At 43.8% G+C, this 25522-nt stretch overlaps 1 protein-coding gene across 1 annotated transcript in view; it reads left to right on the forward strand.

Annotated features, from left to right (window-relative positions):
• Positions 1 to 25522, forward strand: part of LOC115200541 (protein FAM189A2) — a 57653-nt gene that overhangs the window by 23333 nt on the left and 8798 nt on the right. Inside the window, exons 4-8 of the mRNA XM_029763669.1 lie at positions 1009 to 1122; positions 1354 to 1461; positions 1675 to 1947; positions 3907 to 3994; positions 24734 to 24955. Of these exons, the coding sequence (XP_029619529.1) occupies positions 1009 to 1122; positions 1354 to 1461; positions 1675 to 1947; positions 3907 to 3994; positions 24734 to 24955 (805 nt within the window). The remainder of the gene's footprint in view (positions 1 to 1008; positions 1123 to 1353; positions 1462 to 1674; positions 1948 to 3906; positions 3995 to 24733; positions 24956 to 25522) is intronic.

Here is a 25522-nt window from a genome sequence, read left to right on the forward strand (position 1 = left end):
ACACACACACACACACACACACACATTCACACCGGTGCCTGTGTAATGTGAGGCTGAGATGAGATAAGAGGTGAGGGCAGAGCAGGGTAGGGTGGGTTTATGTTGCCCCCCCGTGGTGCAGTGGTTTGCCCTAGTCTCCCCTCTCTCTGGGTGAGTAATAGAGTCTCCCGTCCAGACCATCTGCTCCTCTAATCTGGTGTAACATTAACTGCCCTGGAGGAGGAGGGTGGGGGATTGAGAGAGAGAGAGAGAGAGGGACATGGAGAGAGAGTGAGAAGAACAGCGAGGGAGAGAGAGAAGGATGGAGTGAGGCAGGGAGGGAGAGAGAGGGATGGAGAGAGAGAGAGAGAGATGGGGAGGAGAGAGATAGAGAGGGGTATGGGGGAGTAGGGAGAGTTGGATGGGGGAGGAGACAGAGAGAGGGATGGGGAGGAGGGAGGGAGAGCGAGAGAGGGGGATAAAAATGTACACGCCTGAAGGTGAAATATCTCTTGCTTTCACTCTCTGTTGATGTGTGTCTCTCTTACCAGCTTCCCTCCTTAGCCTCGTTCTGTCTCCTTCCTTCCCTCCTTCCCTTCCTTCCTCCCTCCCTCCCTTCCTCCCTCCCTCCTTCATTCCTTCCCTTCCTTCCTTCCTTCCCTCCCTTCTCTCCTTTCCTTCGTTCCCTTCCCCCTTCCCTCCCATCTCTCCCTCCCTTCTCTTCCCTCCTTCTCTCTCTCTCTCCTTTCCTTCCTCCCCCTTACCTTCCCTCCTTGCCGGCCTTCTCTCCCTTCATTCCTTCGTTCCCTCCCTTCTCTCCATCCCTTCCTTCCCTCCTTCCCTCCCTCCTCCTTCATTTCTTCTGGTTGACAGTGTTGACAATATTAGAATAGGTTGAGATGAGGCACAGTCTGTGTTGTCTGGACATTTCTTCTTCCTGTTCTGTTGTGTGTTTTAAAGTGAGTCTAACGGCCATGTATCTGGTGTGTGTGTGTGTGTGTGTGTGTGTGTGTGTGTTGTGTGTTTCAGAGCGAGGCGGGAGACGTGTGTAACTGTTGTCCCCAGATCCCCATGTGCCCTGAGGAGAAACTACTCAAACTCTACCCTGGTCACTCCTGTAACACCATGAGGGTCCTGCTCAAGGTGTGTGTGTGTGTGTGTGTGTGTGTGTGTGTGTGTGTGTGTGTGTGTGTGTGTGTGTGTGTGTGTGTGTGTGTGTGTGTGTGTGTGTGTGTGTGTGTGTGTGTGTGTGTTCATACGTGTCTGTGTGTGAGAGAGAATGTGCGTTCATTGTCATCATATTACACCGTATAGTGAGATAAGATGTTTGTGGGTGGTTATTGCTAACTCTGCCTCCTGTCTGTCTGTTTCTAGAAGGTTCTGTTTGCTCTGTGTGTTCTGAATGCTCTGACCACTGCAGTATGCCTGGTGGCTGCTGCCCTGCGGTACCTACAGATCTTCACCACACGACGCCCATGTATGGTAAGGCTATCATAATACCCCATCATAACCAATCACACGGCCTCAGAACTCCAGGCTCAACCAATCATGTAGGTTAGAATCTGCATCACATAACAGAAGAATCTCCAGTGTGGCCAATGAGTGATTGTTGTGTTTTTCAACATTAAAGATGCATCTCAATAAGTGGCTTCTTCTGTCGTCATCTCTTTTCCTTTTCCTCCCTCTTTCTGATAGGATGACCCCAGGCCAATCACAGAGGAAGGGGAGGAGCCAAATATTGTCCCTGACCTAGATGAGTTTGTTCCCCCGGCTCCTCCACCTTCCTACTTCTCAACCTTCTACTCCTACACCCCGCGGCTGGCTCGCAGGATGTTTGGGGACAGTGTGATACCTCTGCCTCCTGTCTATGCAGCCAGGATTAAAGGAGTAGAGGTGTTCTGTCCTCTTGATCCTCCTCCTCCATACGAGGCTGTTACAGGAGGCTCCGCCCTCGCCACCGCAACACAGGTACACACAATGTTCAGGCACGCCTTATACAGGGCATTCGGAAAGTATTGAGACCCCTTGACTTTTTCCACATTTTCTTACTTTACAGCTTTATTCAAAAATGTATTCGATTGTTTTTTTTCGCCTCTCTTCAATCAACCCACAATACTCCATAATGACAAAGCAAAAACAGGTTTTTATTCAAAATAAAAAACTGAAATATCACTTTTACATACAGTACCAGTCAAAAGTTTGGACACACCTTCTCATTCTAGGGTTTTTCTTTATTTTTACTATTTTCTACATTGTAGAATAATAGTGAAGACATCAAAACTATGAAATAACACATATTGAATCATGTAGTAACCAAAAAAGTGTTAAACAAATCAAAAATATATTTTAGATTCTTCAAAGTAGCCACACTTTGCCTTGATGATAACTTTGCAAACTCTTGGCATTGTGTTATTTCATTGTTATACCTAATCATCAGCAGAAACTGGCAAGTTAGAACTGTAAATGGTGTGTGTGAAGGGTTAAAGGTTTTAAACTCAGTCTCTCAACGGATGAGACGTGGAAGAATTGGTGGACTACAGGATATTATGCCTTTAGAAGCTTGCTACATTTAAAATTGATGAAATCATTGTTAAGGGATTAACAAAAGGGAGGAGTGTAGTGGGAAATTGTAATTGTATTTGTCCACATAACTGAGTATGTGACTAACCTTGTGAAACTGTCTTATTATAATCTCCTGTTCTTGGGAGTATCGTGCTGGGTTACAAACCAGCTTGCTCCTGTGTCGTTGTATAGATAAAAGGAGAACTGAGAGTCCAGCCCAAGAACAGGAAACTATAAAGATATGTGCTTATCACCCAATGCTTCAGAATTCACACTGTCTACACTGCACTGTGTCACTCTGTTATTCTCTGTGAGCTCAGAAATAAAGAATCTTGGTTTGAGTTGGACTCCCGCAGGTCCTTATTTGATATCCACCACAATTCTTGGTCACCTCCCTGACCAAGGCCCTTGTCCCCCAATTGTTCAGTTTTGCAGGGGGGCCAGCTCTAGGAAGAGTATTGGTGGTTCCTAACTTCTTCCATTTAAGAATGATGGAGGCCACTGTGTTCTTAGGGACCTTCAATGCTGCAGAAATGTGTTGGTACCCTTCCTCTGATCTGTGACTCGACACAATCCTGTCTCGGAGCTCTATGGACAATTCCTTCGACCTCATGGCTTGGTTTTTGCTCTGACATGCACTGTCAACTGTTGGACCTTATATAGACAGGTGTGTGCCTTTCCAAATCATGTCCAATCAACTGAATTTACCACAGGTGGACTCCAATCAAGTTGTAGAAACATCTCAAGGATGATCAATGGAAACAGGATGAACCTGAGCTCAATTTCAAGTCTCATAGCAAAGGGTCTGAATACTTATGTAAATAAGGTATTTCTATATTTTTTTATACATTTGCAAATAAATCTAAAAAGCTGTTTTAATTTAGTCATTATGGGGTATTGTGGGTAGATTGATGAGATGTTTTATTTATTTAATCAATTTTAGAATAAGGCTGTAACGTAACAAAATGTGGAAAAAGTCAAGGGGTCTGAATACTTGTCGAATGCACTGTAAATGTGCTATGTATGGGTTATGAATGGACTATGTATGGCTTATGAATGGGCTATGTATGGCTTATGAATGTGCTATAAAGTCCTGGTGTAGGTACCTTTCAAATAAATTGTTCCCCATTATTTAATGCCAATAACAATAGTGATTGTAAGATAAAGCATGATGAATAAATATGAATAAAGGTAATGAATAGATGCATAATGTAGCATCTTTTGCATGTAAACAATATTATTTTAATATCTCTATCATTAATATCTGTAAATCTCTGGACATGACCCCAATACCTTTTAATATCTCTATCATTAATATCTCTAAATCTCTGACCCCAAATATCTCTGCTGTGTGTTTCTGTTTAGGAGACAGAGATACAGATTGCCATGACAGATCTGACTGAGTTGATGGAGGAGCGGAGTGACCGCTCGGAGGCGGGTACTTCTGTTAGAGGTAGGACGCATGGATGGATGGATGGATGGATGGATGGATGGGCGAAAAACCATAGAATTTCACACAGACAGACATACACAAAGACATACTTGGCCTATACATGACAGACTTTTTATGGCAGATTTCAGCTCACTATTTGCAAAACTGTCAATGGAGGACATTTGGGCATATCCAAACCTTGAAAAATAAAAATTGGGAATCTCTCATATCTTTACATGAATACATGCTTCATCATGAAAAAACTATTGCTAAAGCTGTGTGTGTGTGTGTGTGTGTGTGTGTGTGTGTGTGTGTGTGTGTGTGTGTGTGTGTGTGTGTGTGTGTGTGTGTGTGTGTGTGTGTTTTTGCGTGTTTGCGTGTGTGCGTGTGTGTTAACAAAGTATTCCCCAGACCCACACCGTATATTGCAAAAAGTCCTGGTTGGAGGTCTATAGTTATCCTACTGAAAGTACTGCTATTTTTTGTGTATCTCAGCGTACTGCTATAGTTACTGTATCCCAGTGTACTGCTATAGTTACTGTATCCCAGTGTATTGCTATAGTTACTGTATCCCAGTGTACTGCCATAGTTAGTATCCCAGTGTATTGCTATAGTTACTGTATGCCAGTGTATTGCTATAGTTACTGTATCCCAGTGTACTGCTATAGTTACTGTATCCCAGTGTATTGCTATAGTTACTGTATCCCAGTGAATTGCTATAGTTACTGTATCCCAGTGTATTGCTATAGTTACTGTATCCCAGTGTATTGCTATAGTTACTGTATCCCAGTGTACTGCTATAGTTACTGTATCCCAGTGTATTGCTATAGTTACTGTATCCCAGTGTATTGCTATAGTTACTGTATCCCAGTGTACTGCTATAGTTACTGTATCCCAGTGTATTGCTATAGTTACTGTATCCCAGTGTACTGCTGTAGTTACTGTATCCCAGTGTACTGCTATAGTTACTGTATCCAAGTGTACTGCTGTAGTTACTGTATCCCAGTGTACTGCTATAGTTACTGTATTCCAGTGTATTGCAATAGTTACTGTATCCCAGTGTATTACTATAGTTACTGTATCCCAGTGTACTGCTATAGTTACTGTATCCCAGTGTATTGCTATAGTTACTGTATCCCAGTGTTCTGCTATAGTTACTGTATCCCAGTATATTGCTATAGTTACTGTATCCCAGTGTACTGCTATAGTTACTGTATTCCAGTGTATTGCTATAGTTACTGTATCCCAGTGTACTGCCATAGTTAGTATCCCAGTGTATTGCCGTAGTTACTGTATCCCAGTGTATTGCTATAGTTACTGTATCCCAGTGTACTGCCATAGTTAGTATCCCAGTGTATTGCTATAGTTACTGTATCCCAGTGTACTGCCATAGTTAGTATCCCAGTGTATTGCTGTAGTTACTGTATCCCAGTGTATTGCTATAGTTACTTTATCCCAGTGTACTGCCATAGTTAGTATCCCAGTGTACTGCCATAGTTAGTATCCCAGTGTATTGCTATAGTTACTGTATGCCAGTGTATTGCTATAGTTACTGTATGCCAGTGTACAGCTGTAGTTACTGTATCCCAGTGTACTGCTGTAGTTACTGTATCCCAGTGTACTGCTATAGTTACTGTATCCCAGTGTACTGCTATAGTTACTGTATCCCAGTGTATTGCTCAAGTTACTGTATCCCAGTGTATTGCTATAGTTACTGTATCCCAGTGTATTGCTATAGTTACTGTATCCCAGTGTACTGCTATAGTTACTGTATCCCAGTGTATTGCTATAGTTACTGTATCCCAGTGTACTGCTATAGTTACTGTATCCCAGTGTATTGCTATAGTTACTGTATCCCGGTGTATTGCTATAGTTACTGTATCCCAGTGTATTGCTATAGTTACTGTATCCCAGTGTATTGCTATAGTTACTGTATCCCAGTGTACTGCTATAGTTACTGTATCCCGGTGTACTGCTATAGTTACTGTATCCCAGTGTATTGCTATAGTTACTGTATCCCAGTGTACTGCTATAGTTACTGTATCCCAGTGTATTGCTATAGTTACTGTATCCCAGTGTATTGCTCAAGTTACTGTATCCCAGTGTATTGGTATAGTTACTGTATCCCAGTGTATTGCTCAAGTTACTGTATCCCAGTGTATTGCTATAGTTACTGTATCCCAGTGTACTGCTATAGTTACTGTATCCCACTGTATTGCAATAGTTACTGTATCCCAGTGTATTGCTCAAGTTACTGTATCCCAGTGTATTGCTATAGTTACTGTATCCCAGTGTATTGCTATAGTTACTGTATCCCAGTGTATTGCTATAGTTACTGTATCCCAGTGTACTGCTGTAGTTACTGTATCCCAGTGTATTGCTATAGTTACTGTATCCCAGTGTACTGCCATAGTTAGTATCCCAGTGTATTGCTATAGTTACTGTATCCCAGTGTACTGCTATAGTTACTGTATCCCAGTGTATTGCTATAGTTAGTATCCCAGTGTATTGCTATAGTTACTGTATGCCAGTGTATTGCTATAGTTACTGTATCCCAGTGTACAGCTGTTGTTACTGTATCCCAGTGTACTGCTGTAGTTATTGTATCCCAGTGTACTGCTATAGTTAATGTATCCCAGTGTATTGCTCAAGTTACTGTATCCCAGTGTATTGCTATAGTTACTGTATCCCAGTGTATTGCTATAGTTACTGTATCCCAGTGTACTGCCATAGTTACTGTATCCCAGTGTACTGCTATAGTTACTGTATACCAGTGTACTGCTATAGTTACTGTATCCCAGTGTACTGCTGTTGTTACTGTATCCCAGTGTATTGCTATAGTTACTGTATCCAAGGGGACTGCTATAGTTACTGTATCCCAGTGTATTGCCATAGTTACTGTATCCCAGTGTATTGCTATAGTTACTGTATCCCAGTGTACTGCTATAGTTACTGTTTTCCAGTGTACTGCTGTTGTTACTGTATCCCAGTGTACTGCTATAGTTACTGTATCCCAGTGTATTGCTATAGTTACTGTATCCCAGTGTACTGCTATAGTTACTGTATGCCATTGTATTGCTATAGTTACTGTATGCCAGTGTACAGCTGTTGTTACTGTATCCCAGTGTACTGCTATAGTTACTGTATCCAAGGGGACTGCTGTAGTTACTGTATCCCAGGGTATTGCTATAGTTACTGTATCCCAGTGTACTGCTGTAGTTACTGTATCCCAGTGTATTGCTATAGTTACTGTATCCCAGTGTACTGCTATAGTTACTGTATCCTAGTGTATTGCTATAGTTACTGTATCCAAGGGGACTGCTATAGTTACTGTATCCCGGTGTACTGCTATAGTTACTGTATCCAAGGGGACTGCTGTAGTTACTGTATCCCAGTGTATTGCTATAGTTACTGTATCCCAGTGTACTGCTGTTGTTACTGTATCCCAGTGTATTGCTATAGTTACTGTATCCCAGTGTATTGCCATAGTTACTGTATCCCAGTGTATTGCTATAGTTACTGTATCCCAGTGTACTGCTATAGTTACTGTATCCCAGTGTACTGCTGTTGTTACTGTATCCCAGTGTACTGCTATAGTTACTGTATCCCAGTGTATTGCTATAGTTACTGTATCCCAGTGTACTGCTATAGTTACAGTATGCCATTGTATTGCTATAGTTAATGTATGCCAGTGTACAGCTGTTGTTACTGTATCCCAGTGTACTGCTGTAGTTATTGTATCCCAGTGTACTGCTATAGTTACTGTATCCCAGTGTATTGCTGTTGTTACTGTATCCCAGTGTATTGCTATAGTTACTGTATCCAAGGGGACTGCTATAGTTACTGTATCCCAGTGTATTGCCATAGTTACTGTATCCCAGTGTATTGCTATAGTTACTGTATCCCAGTGTACTGCTATAGTTACTGTATTCCAGTGTACTGCTGTTGTTACTGTATCCCAGTGTACTGCTATAGTTACTGTATCCCAGTGTACTGCTATAGTTACTATATGCCATTGTATTGCTATAGTTACTGTATGCCAGTGTACAGCTGTTGTTACTGTATCCCAGTGTACTGCTATAGTTACTGTATCCAAGGGGACTGCTGTAGTTACTGTATCCCAGTGTATTGCTATAGTTACTGTATCCCAGTGTACTGCTGTAGTTACTGTATCCCAGTGTATTTCTATAGTTACTGTATCCCAGTGTACTGCTATAGTTACTGTATCCCAGTGTATTGCTATAGTTACTGTATCCAAGGGGACTGCTATAGTTACTGTATCCCGGTGTACTGCTATAGTTACTGTATCCAAGGGGACTGCTGTAGTTACTGTATCCCAGTGTATTGCTATAGTTACTGTATCCCAGTGTACTGCTGTTGTTACTGTATCCCAGTGTATTGCTATAGTTACTGTATCCCAGTGTACTGCTGTAGTTACTGTATCCCAGTGTATTGCTATAGTTACTGTATCCCAGTGTACTGCTATAGTTACTGTATCCGAGTGTATTGCTATAGTTACTGTATCCAAGGGGACTGCTATAGTTACTGTATCCAAGGGGACTGCTGTAGTTACTGTATCCCAGTGTATTGCTATAGTTACTGTATCCCAGTGTACTGCTGTTGTTACTGTATCCCAGTGTATTGCCATAGTTACTGTATCCCAGTGTATTGCTATAGTTACTGTATCCCAGTGTACTGCTATAGTTACTGTATTCCAGTGTACTGCTGTTGTTACTGTATCCCAGTGTACTGCTATAGTTACTGTATCCCAGTGTATTGCTATAGTTACTGTATCCCAGTGTACTGCTATAGTTACTGTATCCCAGTGTATTGCTATAGTTACTGTATCCAAGGGTACTGCTATAGTTACTGTATCCCGGTGTACTGCTATAGTTACTGTATCCAAGGGGACTGCTGTAGTTACTGTATCCCAGTGTATTGCTATAGTTACTGTATCCCAGTGTACTGCTGTTGTTACTGTATCCCAGTGTATTGCTATAGTTACTGTATCCCAGTGTATTGCTATAGTTACTGTATCCCAGTGTACTGCTGTAGTTACTGTATCCCAGTGTATTGCTATAGTTACTGTATCCCAGTGTATTGCTATAGTTACTGTATCCAAGGGGACTGCTGTAGTTACTGTATCCCAGTGTATTGCTATAGTTACCGTATCCCAGTGTACTGCTGTTGTTACTGTATCCCAGTGTATTGCTATAGTTACTGTTTGCCAGTGTATTGCTATAGTTACTGTATCCCAGTGTACTGCTATAGTTACTGTATTCCAGTGTACTGCTGTTGTTACTGTATCCCAGTGTACTGCTATAGTTACTGTATCCCAGTGTATTGCTATAGTTACTGTATCCCAGTGTACTGCTATAGTTACTGTATGCCATTGTATTGCTATAGTTACTGTATGCCAGTGTACAGCTGTTGTTACTGTATCCCAGTGTACTGCTATAGTTACTGTATCCAAGGGGACTGCTGTAGTTACTGTATCCCAGTGTATTGCTATAGTTACTGTATCCCAGTGTACTGCTGTAGTTACTGTATCCCAGTGTATTGCTATAGTTACTGTATCCCAGTGTACTGCTATAGTTACTGTATCCCAGTGTATTGCTATAGTTACTGTATCTAAGGGGACTGCTATAGTTACTGTATCCCGGTGTACTGCTATAGTTACTGTATCCAAGGGGACTGCTGTAGTTACTGTATCCCAGTGTATTGCTATAGTTACTGTATCCCAGTGTACTGCTGTTGTTACTGTATCCCAGTGTATTGCTATAGTTACTGTATCCCAGTGTATTGCTATAGTTACTGTATCCCAGTGTATTGCTATAGTTACTGTATGCCATTGTATTGCTATAGTTACTGTATGCCAGTGTACAGCTGTAGTTACTCTATCCCAGTGTACTGCTGTAGTTACTGTATCCCAGTGTACTGCTATAGTTAATGTATCCCAGTGTACTGCCATAGTTACTGTATCCCAGTGTACTGCTATAGTTACTGTATCCCAGTGTACTGCTGTAGTTACTGTATCCCAGTGTATTGCTATAGTTACTGTATCCCAGTGTATTGCTATAGTTACTGTATCCCAGTGTATTGCTATAGTTACTGTATGCCAGTGTATTGCTATAGTTACTGTATCCAGTGTACAGCTGTAGTTACTGTATCCCAGTGTACTGCTGTAGTTACTGTATCCCAGTGTACTGCTATAGTTACTGTATCCCAGTGTACTGCTATAGTTACTGTATCCCAGTGTACTGCTGTTGTTACTGTATCCCAGTGTATTGCTATAGTTACTCTATCCAAGGGGACTGCTATAGTTACTGTATCCCAGTGTATTGCCATAGTTACTGTATCCCAGTGTATTGCTATAGTTACTGTATCCCAGTGTACTGCTATAGTTACTGTATCCCAGTGTACTGCTGTTGTTACTGTATCCCAGTGTACTGCTATAGTTACTGTATCCCAGTGTATTGCTATAGTTACTGTATCCCAGTGTACTGCTATAGTTACTGTATGCCATTGTATTGCTATAGTTACTGTATGCCAGTGTACAGCTGTTGTTACTGTATCCCAGTGTACTGCTGTAGTTATTGTATCCCAGTGTACTGCTATAGTTACTGTATCCCAGTGTATTGCTGTTGTTACTGTATCCCAGTGCATTGCTATAGTTACTGTATCCAAGGGGACTGCTATAGTTACTGTATCCCAGTGTATTGCCATAGTTACTGTATCCCAGTGTATTGCTATAGTTACTGTATCCCAGTGTACTGCTATAGTTACTGTATTCCAGTGTACTGCTGTTGTTACTGTATCCCAGTGTACTGCTATAGTTACTGTATGCCAGTGTATTGCTATAGTTACTGTATCCCAGTGTACTTCTATAGTTACTGTATGCCATTGTATTGCTATAGTTACTGTATGCCAGTGTACAGCTGTCGTTACTGTATCCCAGTGTACTGCTGTAGTTATTGTATCCCAGTGTACTGCTATAGTTAATGTATCCCAGTGCATTGCTCAAGTTACTGTATCCCAGTGTATTGCTATAGTTACTGTATCCCAGTGTACTGCTATAGTTACTGTATCCCAGTGTATTGCTATAGTTAGTATCCCAGTGTATTGCTATAGTTACTGTATGCCAGTGTATTGCTATAGTTACTGTATCCCAGTGTACAGCTGTTGTTACTGTATCCCAGTGTACTGCTGTAGTTATTGTATCCCAGTGTACTGCTATAGTTAATGTATCCCAGTGTTTTGCTCAAGTTACTGTATCCCAGTGTATTGCTATAGTTACTGTATCCCAGTGTATTGCTATAGTTACTGTATCCCAGTGTACAGCTGTTGTTACTGTATCCCAGTGTACTGCTGTAGTTACTGTATCCCAGTGTATTGCTATAGTTACTGTATCCCAGTGTATTGCTATAGTTACTGTATCCAAGGGGACTGCTATAGTTACTGTATCCCAGTGTATTGCTATAGTTACTGTATCCCAGTGTACTGCTGTAGTTACTGTATCCCAGTGTATTGCTATAGTTACTGTATCCCAGTGTACTGCTATAGTTACTGTATCCCAGTGTATTGCTATAGTTACTATATCCAAGGGGACTGCTATAGTTACTGTATCCCGGTGTACTGCTATAGTTACTGTATCCAAGGGGACTGCTGTAGTTACTGTATCCCAGTGTATTGCTATAGTTACTGTATCCCAGTGTACTGCTGTTGTTACTGTATCCCAGTGTATTGCTATAGTTACTGTATCCCAGTGTATTGCTATAGTTACTGTATCCCAGTGTATTGCTATAGTTACTGTATCCCAGTGTACTGCTGTTGTTACTGTATCCCAGTGTATTGCTATAGTTACTGTATCCCAGTGTATTGCTATAGATACTGTATCCCAGTGTATTGCTATAGTTACTGTATCCCAGTGTATTGCTATAGTTACTGTATGCCATTGTATTGCTATAGTTACTGTATGCCAGTGTACAGCTGTAGTTACTGTATCCCAGTGTACTGCTGTAGTTACTGTATCCCCGTGTACTGCTATAGTTACTGTATCCCAGTGTACTGTTATAGTTACTGTATCCCAGTGTACTGCTGTTGTTACTGTATCCCAGTGTATTGCTATAGTTACTGTATCCAAGGGGACTGCTATAGTTACTGTATCCCAGTGTATTGCCATAGTTACTGTATCCCAGTGTATTGCTATAGTTACTGTATCCCAGTGTACTGCTATAGTTACTGTATTCCAGTGTACTGCTGTTGTTACTGTATCCCAGTGTATTGCTATAGTTACTGTATCCCAGTGTACTGCTATAGTTACTGTATGCCATTGTATTGCTATAGTTACTGTATGCCAGTGTACAGCTGTTGTTACTGTATCCCAGTGTACTGCTGTAGTTATTGTATCCCAGTGTACTGCTATAGTTAATGTATCCCAGTGTATTGCTCAAGTTAATGTATCCCAGTGTATTGCTATAGTTACTGTAACGCAGTGTACTGCTATAGTTACTGTATCCCAGTGTATTGCTATAGTTAGTATCCCAGCGTATTGCTATAGTTACTGTATGCCAGTGTATTGCTATAGTTACTGTATCCCAGTGTACAGCTGTTGTTACTGTATCCCAGTGTACTGCTGTAGTTATTGTATCCCAGTGTACTGCTATAGTTAATGTATCCCAGTGTATTGCTCAAGTTACTGTATCCCAGTGTATTGCTATAGTTACTGTATCCCAGTGTATTGCTATAGTTACTGTATCCCAGTGTACTGCCATAGTTACTGTATCCCAGTGTACTGCTATAGTTACTGTATCCCAGTGTACTGCTATAGTTACTGTATCCCAGTGTACTGCTGTTGTTACTGTATCCCAGTGTATTGCTATAGTTACTGTATCCAAGGGGACTGCTATAGTTACTGTATCCCAGTGTATTGCCATAGTTACTGTATCCCAGTGTATTGCTATAGTTACTGTATCCCAGTGTACTGCTATAGTTACTGTATTCCAGTGTACTGCTGTTGTTACTGTATCCCAGTGTACTGCTATAGTTACTGTATCCCAGTGTATTGCTATAGTTACTGTATCCCAGTGTATTGCTATAGTTACTGTATCCCAGTGTACTGCTGTAGTTACTGTATCCCAGTGTATTGCTATAGTTACTGTATCCCAGTGTATTGCTATAGTTACTGTATCCCAGTGTACTTTTATGGATTATGTATCCCAGTGAACTGCTGTTGTTACTGTATCCCAGTGTATTGCTATAGTTACTGTATCCCTTTGTATTGCTATAGTTACTGTATCCCAGTGTATTGCTATAGTTACTGTATCCCAGTGTATTGCTATAGTCACTGTATCCCAGTGTACTGCTATAGTTACTGTATCCCAGTGTATTGCTATAGTTACTGTATCCCAGTGTACTGCTATAGTTACTGTATCCCAGTGTACTGCTGTAGTTACTGTATCCCAGTGTATTGCTATAGTTACTGTATCCCAGTGTACTGCTATAGTTACTGTATCCCAGTGTATTGCTATAGTTACTGTATCCAAGGGGACTGCTATAGTTACTGTATCCCGGTGTACTGCTATAGTTACTGTATCCCAGTGTATTGCTATAGTTACTGTATCCCAGTGTATTGCTCAAGTTACTGTATCCCAGTGTATTGCTATAGTTACTGTATCCCAGTGTACTGCTATAGTTACTGTATCCCAGTGTATTGCTCAAGTTACTGTATCCCAGTGTATTGCCATAGTTACTGTATCCCAGTGTACTGCTATAGTTACTGTATCCCAGTGTACTGTTATAGTTACTGTATCCCAGTGTATTGCTATAGTTACTGTATCCCAGTGTACTGCTATAGTTACTGTATCCCAGTGTACTGCTATAGTTACTGTATCCCAGTGTACTGCTGTAGTTACTGTATCCCAGTGTATTGCTATAGTTACTGTATCCCAGTGTATTGCTATAGTTACTGTATCCCAGTGTACTGCTATAGTTACTGTATCCCAGTGTACTGCTATAGTTACTGTATTCCAGTGTATTGCTGTAGTTACTGTATCCCAGTGTACTGCTATAGTTACTGTATCCCAGTGTATTGCTATAGTTACTGTATCCCAGTGTACTTCTATAGTTACTGTATCCCGGTGTACTGCTATAGTTACTGTATCCCAGTGTATTGCTATAGTTACTGTATCCCAGTGTACTGCTATAGTTACTGTATCCCGGTGTACTGCTATAGTTACTGTATCCCAGTGTATTGCTATAGTTACTGTATCCCAGTGTACTGCTATAGTTACTGTATCCCAGTGTATTGCTATAGTTAGTGTATCCCAGTGTATTGCTCAAGTTACTGTATCCCAGTGTATTGCTATAGTTACTGTATCCCAGTGTACTGCTATAGTTACTGTATCCCAGTGTACTGCTATAGTTACTGTATCCCAGTGTAATACTATAGTTACTGTATCCCAGTGTACTGCTATAGTTACTGTATCCCAGTGTATTGCTATAGTTACTGTATCCCAGTGTATTGCTCAAATTACTGTATCCCAGTGTATTGCTATAGTTACTGTATCCCAGTGTATTGCTATAGTTACTGTATCCCAGTGTATTGCTATAGTTACTGTATCCCAGTGTATTGCTGTAGTTACTGTATCCCAGTGTATTGCTATAGTTACTGTATCCCAGTGTATTGCCATAGGTACTGTATCCCAGTGTATTGCTATAGTTACTGTATCCCAGTGTATTGCTATAGTTACTGTATCCCAGTGTACTGCTGTAGTTACTGTATCCCAGTGTATTGCTATAGTTACTGTATCCCAGTGTATTGCTATAGTTACTCTATCCCAGTGTACTGCTATAGTTACTGTATCCCAGTGTATTGCTATAGTTACTGTATCCCAGTGTACTGCTATAGTTACTGTATCCCAGTGTATTGCTATAGTTACTGTATCCCAGTGTACTGCTATAGTTACTGTATCCCAGTGTATTGCTATAGTTACTGTATCCCAGTGTATTGCTATAGTTACTGTATCCCAGTGTACTGCTGTAGTAACTGTATCCCAGTGTACTGCTATAGTTACTGTATCCCAGTGTATTGCTATAGTTACTGTATCCCAGTGTACTGCTATAGTTACTGTATCCCAGTGTATTGCTATAGTTACTGTATCCCAGTGTATTGCTATAGTTACTGTATCCCAGTGTATTGCTATAGTTACTGTATCCCAGTGTACTGCTGTTGTTACTGTATCCCAGTGTACTCCTATAGTTACTGTATCCCAGTGTACTCCTATAGTTACTGTAGCCCAGTGTACTGCTATAGTTACTGTATCCCAGTGTATTGCTGTAGTTACTGTATCCCAGTGTATTGCTGTAGTTACTGTATCCCAGTGTACTGCTATAGTTACTGTATCCCAGTGTATTGCTGTAGTTACTGTATCCCAGTGTACTGCTGTAGTTACAGTGAAAGTACTGCTATAAATATCCCAGTCAGATGAATGGGACATAACCTTGCCCTGTCATCAAAGATAGATTCCCCCACTGACAGTTATTTCATCAATGTATTAAAATAACATTTATTTCAGTCTCATGTGTTACATTCACCACTGTCTTTCTAGCTCTCACAAACTCAGTCAGTTTGACACATACAGCTTGGTACAGGAAATCTTTTTTCTTTTCTGTAATCACTGTGAAATGTGCAGTTTCATACTGAAGTGTTATACAGTGTTAGAGTAGAGAGACAAATGTTTGTCAAAAGGGAGTAGATTTAAATGTGTCGTAACTTATTTTGGCCAGAAGGCAGATTCTGGAACATTCTCAAACAACCCACTGGGCCAAAGCTGTTTGAATCAGCGTTGTTTCCACGTCATTTCAACCAAAACAGTTGAATCAACGTGGAAAACTGATTTGATTTGAAAAAAGTAATCAACGTAATATTCTACTTTTATCCTAAATCCAATGACATGTTGTCATTTTTTGTTGTTGATTTCACATTGGATTCACGTTATTCACGTCAACCAAATGGTAATCAAAACTAGACCCTGATGTCAGTGCCCAGGAGGAAAGAATTTTCTAGAACCATCTCAACAGTACAACAGACACCACTGATCACATTCTCAATACTGCTTCTGTAACAGTAGTGGTTTCTAGATCACCCAGTCAAGTCTAATCACAATGTATTTAAAGTGCCTATTACAGTGACTCAACACACAATACAGTAGGGCTCATCAACTAGATTCAGCCGCCGGGCCAATGTTTTATTGAGCGGATGGTCGGGGGTCCGGAACGTTATAAAAACATATTTTTAGACTGCAAATTGACTGCAAAGAGCACCAAAAAATATAATATGTGACTAAAACATAATAATTTCAAACCTTGAACAATACCCTGGGTAGGGTGCCATCTTTCAGATGGTCATTCAAAAGCCCTTGGCATTCCATGTAAGTGTAGGGGTGTTCACGGTGTCATGGCTTTATTCCCAACCTGGCCACATTCCATCATGGCCACCTAATTATCCCCCTCATTCCTAGTTGGCATATATCACTCCTCACCTCTCCAACTGATAAAACCACCCACGGGCCTCCAGTTGGGGAACCCTGCGGTACAGGGTCAGTTACATGTCTCTCAGCCTACTGGTTAGAGCGTTGGGCCAATAACCGAAAGGTTGCTGGATCAAATCCCCGAGCTGACAAGGTAAAGATCTGTCGTTCTGCTCCTGAGCAAGGCAGTTAACCACTGTTCCCTGGGTGCTGTGGGTGTTGATTAAGGCAGCACTCCTGCACCTCTCTGATTCAGAGGGGTTGGGTTAAATGTGGAAGACACATTTCAGTTGACGGCATTCAGTTGTATAACTGACTAGGTATCCCCCTTTCCTTTCAGTTGTACAACTGACTAGGTATCCCCCTTTCCTTTCAGTTGTATAACTGACTAGGTATCCTCCTTTCCTTTCTGTTGTACAACTGACTAGGTATCCCCCTTTCCTTTCAGTTGTATAACTGACTAGGTATCCTCCTTTCCTTTCTGTTGTATAACTGACTAGGTATCCCCCTTTCCTTTCTGTTGTATAACTGACTAGGTATCCCCCTTTCAGTTGTACAACTGACTAGGTATCCCCCTTTCCTTTCAGTTGTACAACTGACTAGGTATCCCCCTTTCCTTTCAGTTGTATAACTGACTAGGTATCCCCCTTTCAGTTGTATAACTGACTAGGTATCCCCCTTTCCTTTCAGTTGTATAACTGACTAGGTATCCCCCTTTCCTTTCTGTTGTACAACTGACTAGGTATCCCCCTTTCCTTTCAGTTGTATAACTGACTAGGTATCCCCCTTTCCTTTCAGTTGTATAACTGACTAGGTATCCCCCTTTCCGTTCAGTTGTACAACTGACTAGGTATCCCCCTTTCTGTTGTATAACTGACTAGGTATCCCCCTTTCCTTTCAGTTGTACAACTGACTAGGTATCCCCCTTTCCTTTCAGTTGTACAACTGACTAGGTATCCCCCTTTCAGTTGTACAACTGACTAGGTATCCCCCTTTCCTTTCAGTTGTATAACTGACTAGGTATCCCCCTTTCCTTTCAGTTGTACAACTGACTAGGTATCCCCCTTTCAGTTGTACAACTGACTAGGTATCCCCCTTTCAGTTGTACAACTGACTAGGTATCCCCCTTTCCCTTTCAGTTGTACAACTGACTAGGTATCCCCCTTTCAGTTGTACAACTGACTAGGTATCCCCCTTTCCCTTTCAGTTGTACAACTGACTAGGTATCCCCCTTTCCTTTCAGTTGTATAACTGACTAGGTATCCCCCTTTCCTTTCAGTTGTATAACTGACTAGATATCCCCCCTTTCAGTTGTATAACTGACTAGGTATCCCCCTTTCCTTTCTGTTGTACAACTGACTAGGTATCCCCCTTTCCTTTCAGTTGTATAACTGACTAGGTATCCCCCTTTCCCTTTCAGTTGTATAACTGACTAGGTATCCCCCTTTCAGTTGTACAACTGACTAGGTATCCCCCTTTCCTTTCAGTTGTACAACTGACTAGGTATCCCCCTTTCCTTTCAGTTGTATAACTGACTAGGTATCCCCCTTTCCTTTCAGTTGTACAACTGACTAGGTATCCCCCTTTCAGTTGTACAACTGACTAGGTATCCCCCTTTCAGTTGTACAACTGACTAGGTATCCCCCTTTCAGTTGTACAACTGACTAGGTATCCCCCTTTCAGTTGTACAACTGACTAGGTATCCCCCTTTCAGTTGTACAACTGACTAGGTATCCCCCTTTCAGTTGTACAACTGACTAGGTATCCCCCTTTCAGTTGTACAACTGACTAGGTATCCCCCTTTCAGTTGTATAACTGACTAGGTATCCCCCTTTCCTTTCAGTTGTATAACTGACTAGATATCCCCCCTTTCAGTTGTATAACTGACTAGGTATCCCCCTTTCCTTTCAGTTGTACAACTGACTAGGTATCCCCCTTTCTGTTGTATAACTGACTAGGTATCCCCCTTTCAGTTGTATAACTGACTAGGTATCCCCCTTTCCTTTCAGTTGTATAACTGACTAGGTATCCCCCTTTCCTTTCAGTTGTATAACTGACTAGATATCCCCCCTTTCAGTTGTATAACTGACTAGGTATCCCCCTTTCCTTTCAGTTGTATAACTGACTAGGTATCCCCCTTTCCTTTCAGTTGTATAACTGACTAGGTATCCCCCTTTCCTTTCAGTTGTATAACTGACTAGGTATCCCCCTTTCCTTTCAGTTGTATAACTGACTAGGTATCCCCCTTTCAGTTGTATAACTGACTAGGTATCCCCCCTTTCAGTTGTATAACTGACTAGGTATCCCCCTTTCAGTTGTATAACTGACTAGGTATCCCCCTTTCAGTTGTATAACTGACTAGGTATCCCCCTTTCCTTTCAGTTGTATAACTGACTAGGTATCCCCCTTTCAGTTGTATAACTGACTAGGTATCCCCCTTTCCTTTCTGTTGTATAACTGACTAGGTATCCCCCTTTCCTTTCAGTTGTATAACTGACTAGGTATCCCCCTTTCCTTTCAGTTGTATAACTGACTAGGTATCCCCCTTTCAGTTGTATAACTGACTAGGTATCCCCCTTTCAGTTGTATAACTGACTAGGTATCCCCCTTTCAGTTGTATAACTGACTAGGTATCCCCCTTTCAGTTGTATAACTGACTAGGTATCCCCCTTTCAGTTGTATAACTGACTAGGTATCCCCCTTTCAGTTGTATAACTGACTAGGTATCCCCCTTTCCTTTCTGTTGTATAACTGACTAGGTATCCCCCTTTCCTTTCAGTTGTACAACTGACTAGGTATCCCCCTTTCAGTTGTATAACTGACTAGGTATCCCCCTTTCCTTTCAGTTGTATAACTGACTAGGTATCCCCCCTTTCCTTTCAGTTGTATAACTGACTAGGTATCCCCCTTTCCTTTCAGTTGTATAACTGACTAGGTATCCCCCTTTCCAGTTGTATAACTGACTAGGTATCCCCCTTTCCTTTCAGTTGTACAACTGACTAGGTATCCCCCTTTCCTTTCAGTTGTATAACTGACTAGGTATCCCCCTTTCAGTTGTATAACTGACTAGGTATCCCCCTTTCAGTTGTACAACTGACTAGGTATCCCCCTTTCCTTTCAGTTGTATAACTGACTAGGTATCCCCCTTTCAGTTGTATAACTGACTAGGTATCCTCCTTTATGTTGTATAACTGACTAGGTATCCCCCTTTCAGTTGTATAACTGACTAGGTATCCCCCCTTTCCTTTCAGTTGTACAACTGACTAGGTATCCCCCTTTCCTTTCAGTTGTATAACTGACTAGGTATCCCCCTTTCCTTTCAGTTGTACAACTGACTAGGTATCCTCCTTTCCCTTTCAGTTGTACAACTGACTAGGTATCCTCCTTTCCCTTTCAGTTGTATAACTGACTAGGTATCCCCCTTTCAGTTGTATAACTGACTAGGTATCCCCCTTTCCTTTCAGTTGTATAACTGACTAGGTATCCCCCTTTCAGTTGTATAACTGACTAGGTATCCCCCTTTCCTTTCAGTTGTACAACTGACTAGGTATCCCCCTTTCCTTTCAGTTGTACAACTGACTAGGTATCCCCCTTTCCTTTCAGTTGTATAACTGACTAGGTATCCCCCTTTCAGTTGTACAACTGACTAGGTATCCCCCTTTCCTTTCAGTTGTACAACTGACTAGGTATCCCCCTTTCCTTTCAGTTGTATAACTGACTAGGTATCCCCCTTTCAGTTGTACAACTGACTAGGTATCCCCCTTTCCTTTCAGTTGTATAACTGACTAGGTATCCCCCTTTCAGTTGTACAACTGACTAGGTATCCTCCTTTCCCTTTCAGTTGTACAACTGACTAGGTATCCTCCTTTCCCTTTCAGTTGTATAACTGACTAGGTATCCCCCTTTCCTTTCAGTTGTACAACTGACTAGGTATCCTCCTTTCCCTTTCAGTTGTACAACTGACTAGGTATCCTCCTTTCCCTTTCAGTTGTATAACTGACTAGGTATCCCCCTTTCAGTTGTACAACTGACTAGGTATCCTCCTTTCCCTTTCAGTTGTACAACTGACTAGGTATCCCCCTTTCCTTTCAGTTGTACAACTGACTAGGTATCCCCCTTTCCTTTCAGTTGTATAACTGACTAGGTATCCCCCTTTCCTTTCTGTTGTATAACTGACTAGGTATCCCCCTTTCCTTTCAGTTGTATAACTGACTAGGTATCCCCCTTTCCTTTCAGTTGTACAACTGACTAGGTATCCCCCTTTCCTTTCAGTTGTATAACTGACTAGGTATCCCCCTTTCAGTTGTATAACTGACTAGGTATCCCCCTTTCCCTTCAGTTGTATAACTGACTAGGTATCCCCCTTTCCTTTCAGTTGTACAACTGACTAGGTATCCTCCTTTCCCTTTCAGTTGTATAACTGACTAGGTATCCCCCTTTCCTTTCAGTTGTATAACTGACTAGGTATCCCCCTTTCCTTTCAGTTGTACAACTGACTAGGTATCCTCCTTTCCCTTTCAGTTGTACAACTGACTAGGTATCCTCCTTTCCCTTTCAGTTGTATAACTGACTAGGTATCCCCCTTTCCTTTCAGTTGTATAACTGACTAGGTATCCCCCTTTCAGTTGTATAACTGACTAGGTATCCCCCTTTCCTTTCAGTACAACTCTTTCCCATTCAGTTGTGTCAGGGTCAGAGGAGACCTCACAGAAGGTCAGATAGACAGGGCCATCATGATCAAACACACCTGGAAGGTTCACTTTCTAACTTTCTGAGGTCACAGGGTTTGTTGTGATAGAGATGGAGCTTTGGGTGTGACCCTGGTATAATATGTCACCCCACACTCCAGAGAGAGGAAGGAAGAAAGAGTTGATGTGGTGGAGGAGAGGAGCAAGACAGACGGATGGAGAGCGTATAGCTCTCAAAGCATGGTTCTAATTATAAATGTCTCGAAGGAGATTCCTAAAGAAAGTGTGCAGGAAAAATGTTTATATTTTGTATTGTTATATGGGTATCCAGTACCTAGCAACCTAGGTCAGTACTTTGAACACTTATGGGGAGGGGATACTTATAACCCTGCCCCAGCAAGTTCTCAGGTCATTTGAACCTAGATGAGATATTTGTTGCCCTACAGGTGTATTTGTTTATACTAAATAAGAATCTGTCACCCCCCCTACCCCCACCCCCTCATTCCGCTCCCCGTGATATCCCCCCTTCATTCCTTACCCCCCCATTCCGCTCCCCGTCCTACCTCCCATCATTCCTTACCCCCATTCCGCTCCCCGTCCTACCCCCCATCATTCCTTACCCCCCAATTCCGCTCCCCGTCCTACCTCCCCATCATTCCTTACCCCCATTCCGCTCCCCGTCCTACCCCCCCATCATTCCTTACCCCCATTCCGCTCCCCGTCCTACCTCCCATCATTCCTTACCCCCATTCCGCTCCCTGTCCTACCCCCATCATTCCTTACCCCCAAACTGCTCCCCGTCCTATCCCCCCTTCATTCCTTACCCCCTCATTCCGCTCCCCGTCCTACCCCCCCATCATTCCTTACCCCCCACACCACTCCCCGTCCTACCCCCCATCATTCCTTACCCCCCCCACACCGCTCCCGTCCTACCCCCCATCATTCCTTACCCCCCATACCGCTCCCTGTCCTACCCCACCACCCCCCTCACCCTTCCTTACCCCCCATACCGCTCCCTGTCCTACCCCACCACCCCCCTCACCCTTCCTTACCCCCCATACCGCTCCCTCTCCTACCCCTCCCAAGTCAAGGACATTGGTCAGGTATTCTGCCACAGAGTGGAACGCTAGGGACAGATAGCGTTCCAATTTGCTCCGTTTTTTTGGTTGATTCTATACAGAGTGTCAAATAGTTATCTTTTTGCTTTCTCATAATTTTGTTAGGTCTAAATATGTTTCTGTCCTGGGGCTCTGTGGGGTCTGTTTGTGTTTGTGAACAGAACCCAGAACCAGCTAGCTGAAGGGACTCTTCTCTAGGTTAATCTCGCTCCTTCTCTGCTCTCCTAACCCCACTTCCTCCTACCCACTCTCTCTCCTTCTAACTGTGTCTGTGCCCCTCTCCCTCTACCCCTCTACCTCTACCTCTACCCCTCTCCCTCTACCTCTCCCTCTACCCCTCTCCCTCTACCCATCTCAAATCAAATCTATTTATATAGCCCTTCTTACATCAGCTGATATCTCAAAGTGCTGTACAGAAATCCAGCCTAAAACCCCAAACAGCAAGCAATGCAGGTGTAGAAGCACGGTGGCTAGGAAAAACTCCCTAGAAAGGCCAGAACCTAGGAAGAAACCTAGAGAGGAACCAGGCTCTGAGGGGTGGCCAGTCCTCTTCTGGCTGTGCCGGGTGGAGATTATAACAGCACATGGCCAAGATGTTCAAATGTTCATAAATGACCAGCATGGTCAAATAATAATAATCATAGTAGTTGTCGAGGGTGCAACAAGTCAGCAACTCAAGAGTACGTGTCAGTTGGCTTTTTCATAGCCGATCTTTGAGAGTATCTCTACCGCTCCTGCTGTCTCTAGAGAGTTGAAAACAGCAGGTCTGGGACAGGTAGAACGTCCGGTGAACAGGTCAGGGTTCCAGCAGGTCTGGGAAAGCAGGTCTGGGACAGGTAGCACGTCCGGTGAACAGGTCAGGGTTCCAGCAGGTCTGGGACAGCAGGTCTGGGACAGGTAGCACGTCCATCTCCCTCAACCCCTACCCCTCTACCCCTACCCCTCTACCTCTACCCCTCTCCCTCTACCCCTCTACCTCTACCCTCTCCCTCTACCCCTCTACCTCTACCTCTACCCCTCTCCCTCTACCCCTCTACCCCTCTCCCTCTACCCCTACCCTCTCCCTCTACCTCTACCCCTCTCCCTCTACCCCTCTACCTCTACCCCTCTCCCTCTACGTCTCTACCTCTATCTCTACCCCTCTCCTCTACCCCTCTACCTCTACCTCTACCCCTCTCCCCTCTACCTCTACCCCTACCCCCTCTCCCTCTACGTCTCTACCTCTCTATCTCCGAACCCTCTAATCTCTACCCTCTCCCTCTAACCCCATCTCCTCTAAACACCCTCTCCCTCTACCCTCTCTCTCCTCTACCCCCCTCTACCTCTAACCTCTACCCCCTCTAGCCTCCTAAACGTCTCTACCTCTATCTCTACCCCCTTCCCTCCTAAACCTACCCTCTCCACCCCTCTCCCCTACCACCACCCTCTACTCTCTATCTCTAACCCGCTCCCTCTAACCCCTCTCCTCTACCCCTTCTCCCTCTACCTCTACTACCCCTCTCCCTCTACCCCTCTCCCTCTACCCCTCTACCTCGTACCTCTACCCTTCTTCTCCCTCGAAAACCCCTCTAAACCCCTCTCCTCTACCCCTCTCCTCGACCGCTACCTCTAACCCTCTCCCTCTCACCCTCTCCTCTACCCCCTCTACCCCTCTCCATCTAACCTCTCCCTCTACCCCTCTACCCCTCTACCTCTCCCTCTACCCCTCTACCTCTACCCCTCCACCTCTAACCCCTCTCCCTCTACCCCTCCACCTCTACCCCTCTCCCTCTACCCCTCTACCTCTCCCTCTACCCCTCCACCTCTACCCCTCCATCCTACCCTCTCCCTCTACCCCTCTACCTCTCCCTCTACCCCTCCACCTCTACCCCTCCACCTCTACCCCTCTCCCTCTACCCTCTACCTCTCCCTCTACCCCTCCACCTCTACCCTCTCCCTCTACCCCTCTCCCTCTACCCTCTCCACCTCTACCCCTCTCCCTCTACCCCTCTCCCTCTCCCTCTACCCCTCTCCCTCTACCCCTCTCCCTCTACCCCTCTACCTCCACCTCTACCCCTCTCCCTCTACCCCTCTCCCTCTACCCCTCTCCCTCTACCCCTCTCCCTCTCCCCCTCTCCCTCTCCCTCTACCCCTCTCCCTCTACCCCTCTCCCTCTACCCCTCTCCCTCTCCCTCTCCCTCTCCCTCTACCCCTCTCCCTCTACCCTCTCCCTCTACCCCTCTACCTCTCCCTCTACCCCTCCCTCTACCCCTCCACCTCTACCCCTCTCCCTCTACCCCTCTCCCTCTCCCTCTACCCCTCTACCCCTCTACCCCTCCACCTCTACCCCTCTCCCTCTACCCTCTCCCTCTACCCCTCCACCTCTACCCCTCCACCTCTACCCCTCTCCCTCTTCTAATTGTCTTTATTATTCCTGTGTTTCAGATGCTGGTCCCCAGACGACGGTTGTTCCAGTGCCCCCGTCTCCCCAATCTCACCCCTCTCCCCAATCTCACCCCTCTCCCCAATCTCCGCCCTCCCCCTCCCTGCGCCAGGCCAGACCTCCCCAGGACCAGGGTGCTCCTGTGCCACCCATGAGGAGGTCTCAGCGCCGGAGGCCCAGGCGCTCTAACAGTGACCCTGTTCTACTGGACCTGGCTGCCAAAGGTGAGACAGGGTCACACACACACACACACACACACACACACACACACACACACACACACACACACACACACACACACACACACACACACACACACACACACACACACACACACACACACACAGTGGCTCCAACAGCCAAAGAGAGACGCTGCTGGACCTGGCTGCCAAAGGTAAAAGAGGATCACATAAACTGTATAGTTCTGGAACAGTCTGTCTGTCATCACCAAATCTACAGCCTCTGCATCTGTCAGCAAGACACATTTGGATCGCTGTGTCCCTGTAAGTGTGTGAGTGTGTGACTGTGTGAGGGTGTGTGTGTGTGTGTGAGTGTGTGTGTGTGACCTCCCTCACAGGGATAGCAGAACTGTTGTTTGCTAAACTGTAAAGCACAGTTTACTAATGCTTCCAACAGATGTCCCACTACATGCAATTCTACAGACACACTAACGCCCCAACCCTCTCTCTCCCCTCTCTCCCACCGCTCTCTCCCACCGCTCTCTCCCACCACTCTCTCCCCTCTCTCTCCCCTCTTTCTCCCCCTTTCTCTCTCTCTCTCTCTCTCCCAAC

This window comes from Salmo trutta, chromosome 9, assembly GCF_901001165.1.
Source record: "Salmo trutta chromosome 9, fSalTru1.1, whole genome shotgun sequence".
Classification (NCBI taxonomy): domain Eukaryota; kingdom Metazoa; phylum Chordata; class Actinopteri; order Salmoniformes; family Salmonidae; genus Salmo; species Salmo trutta.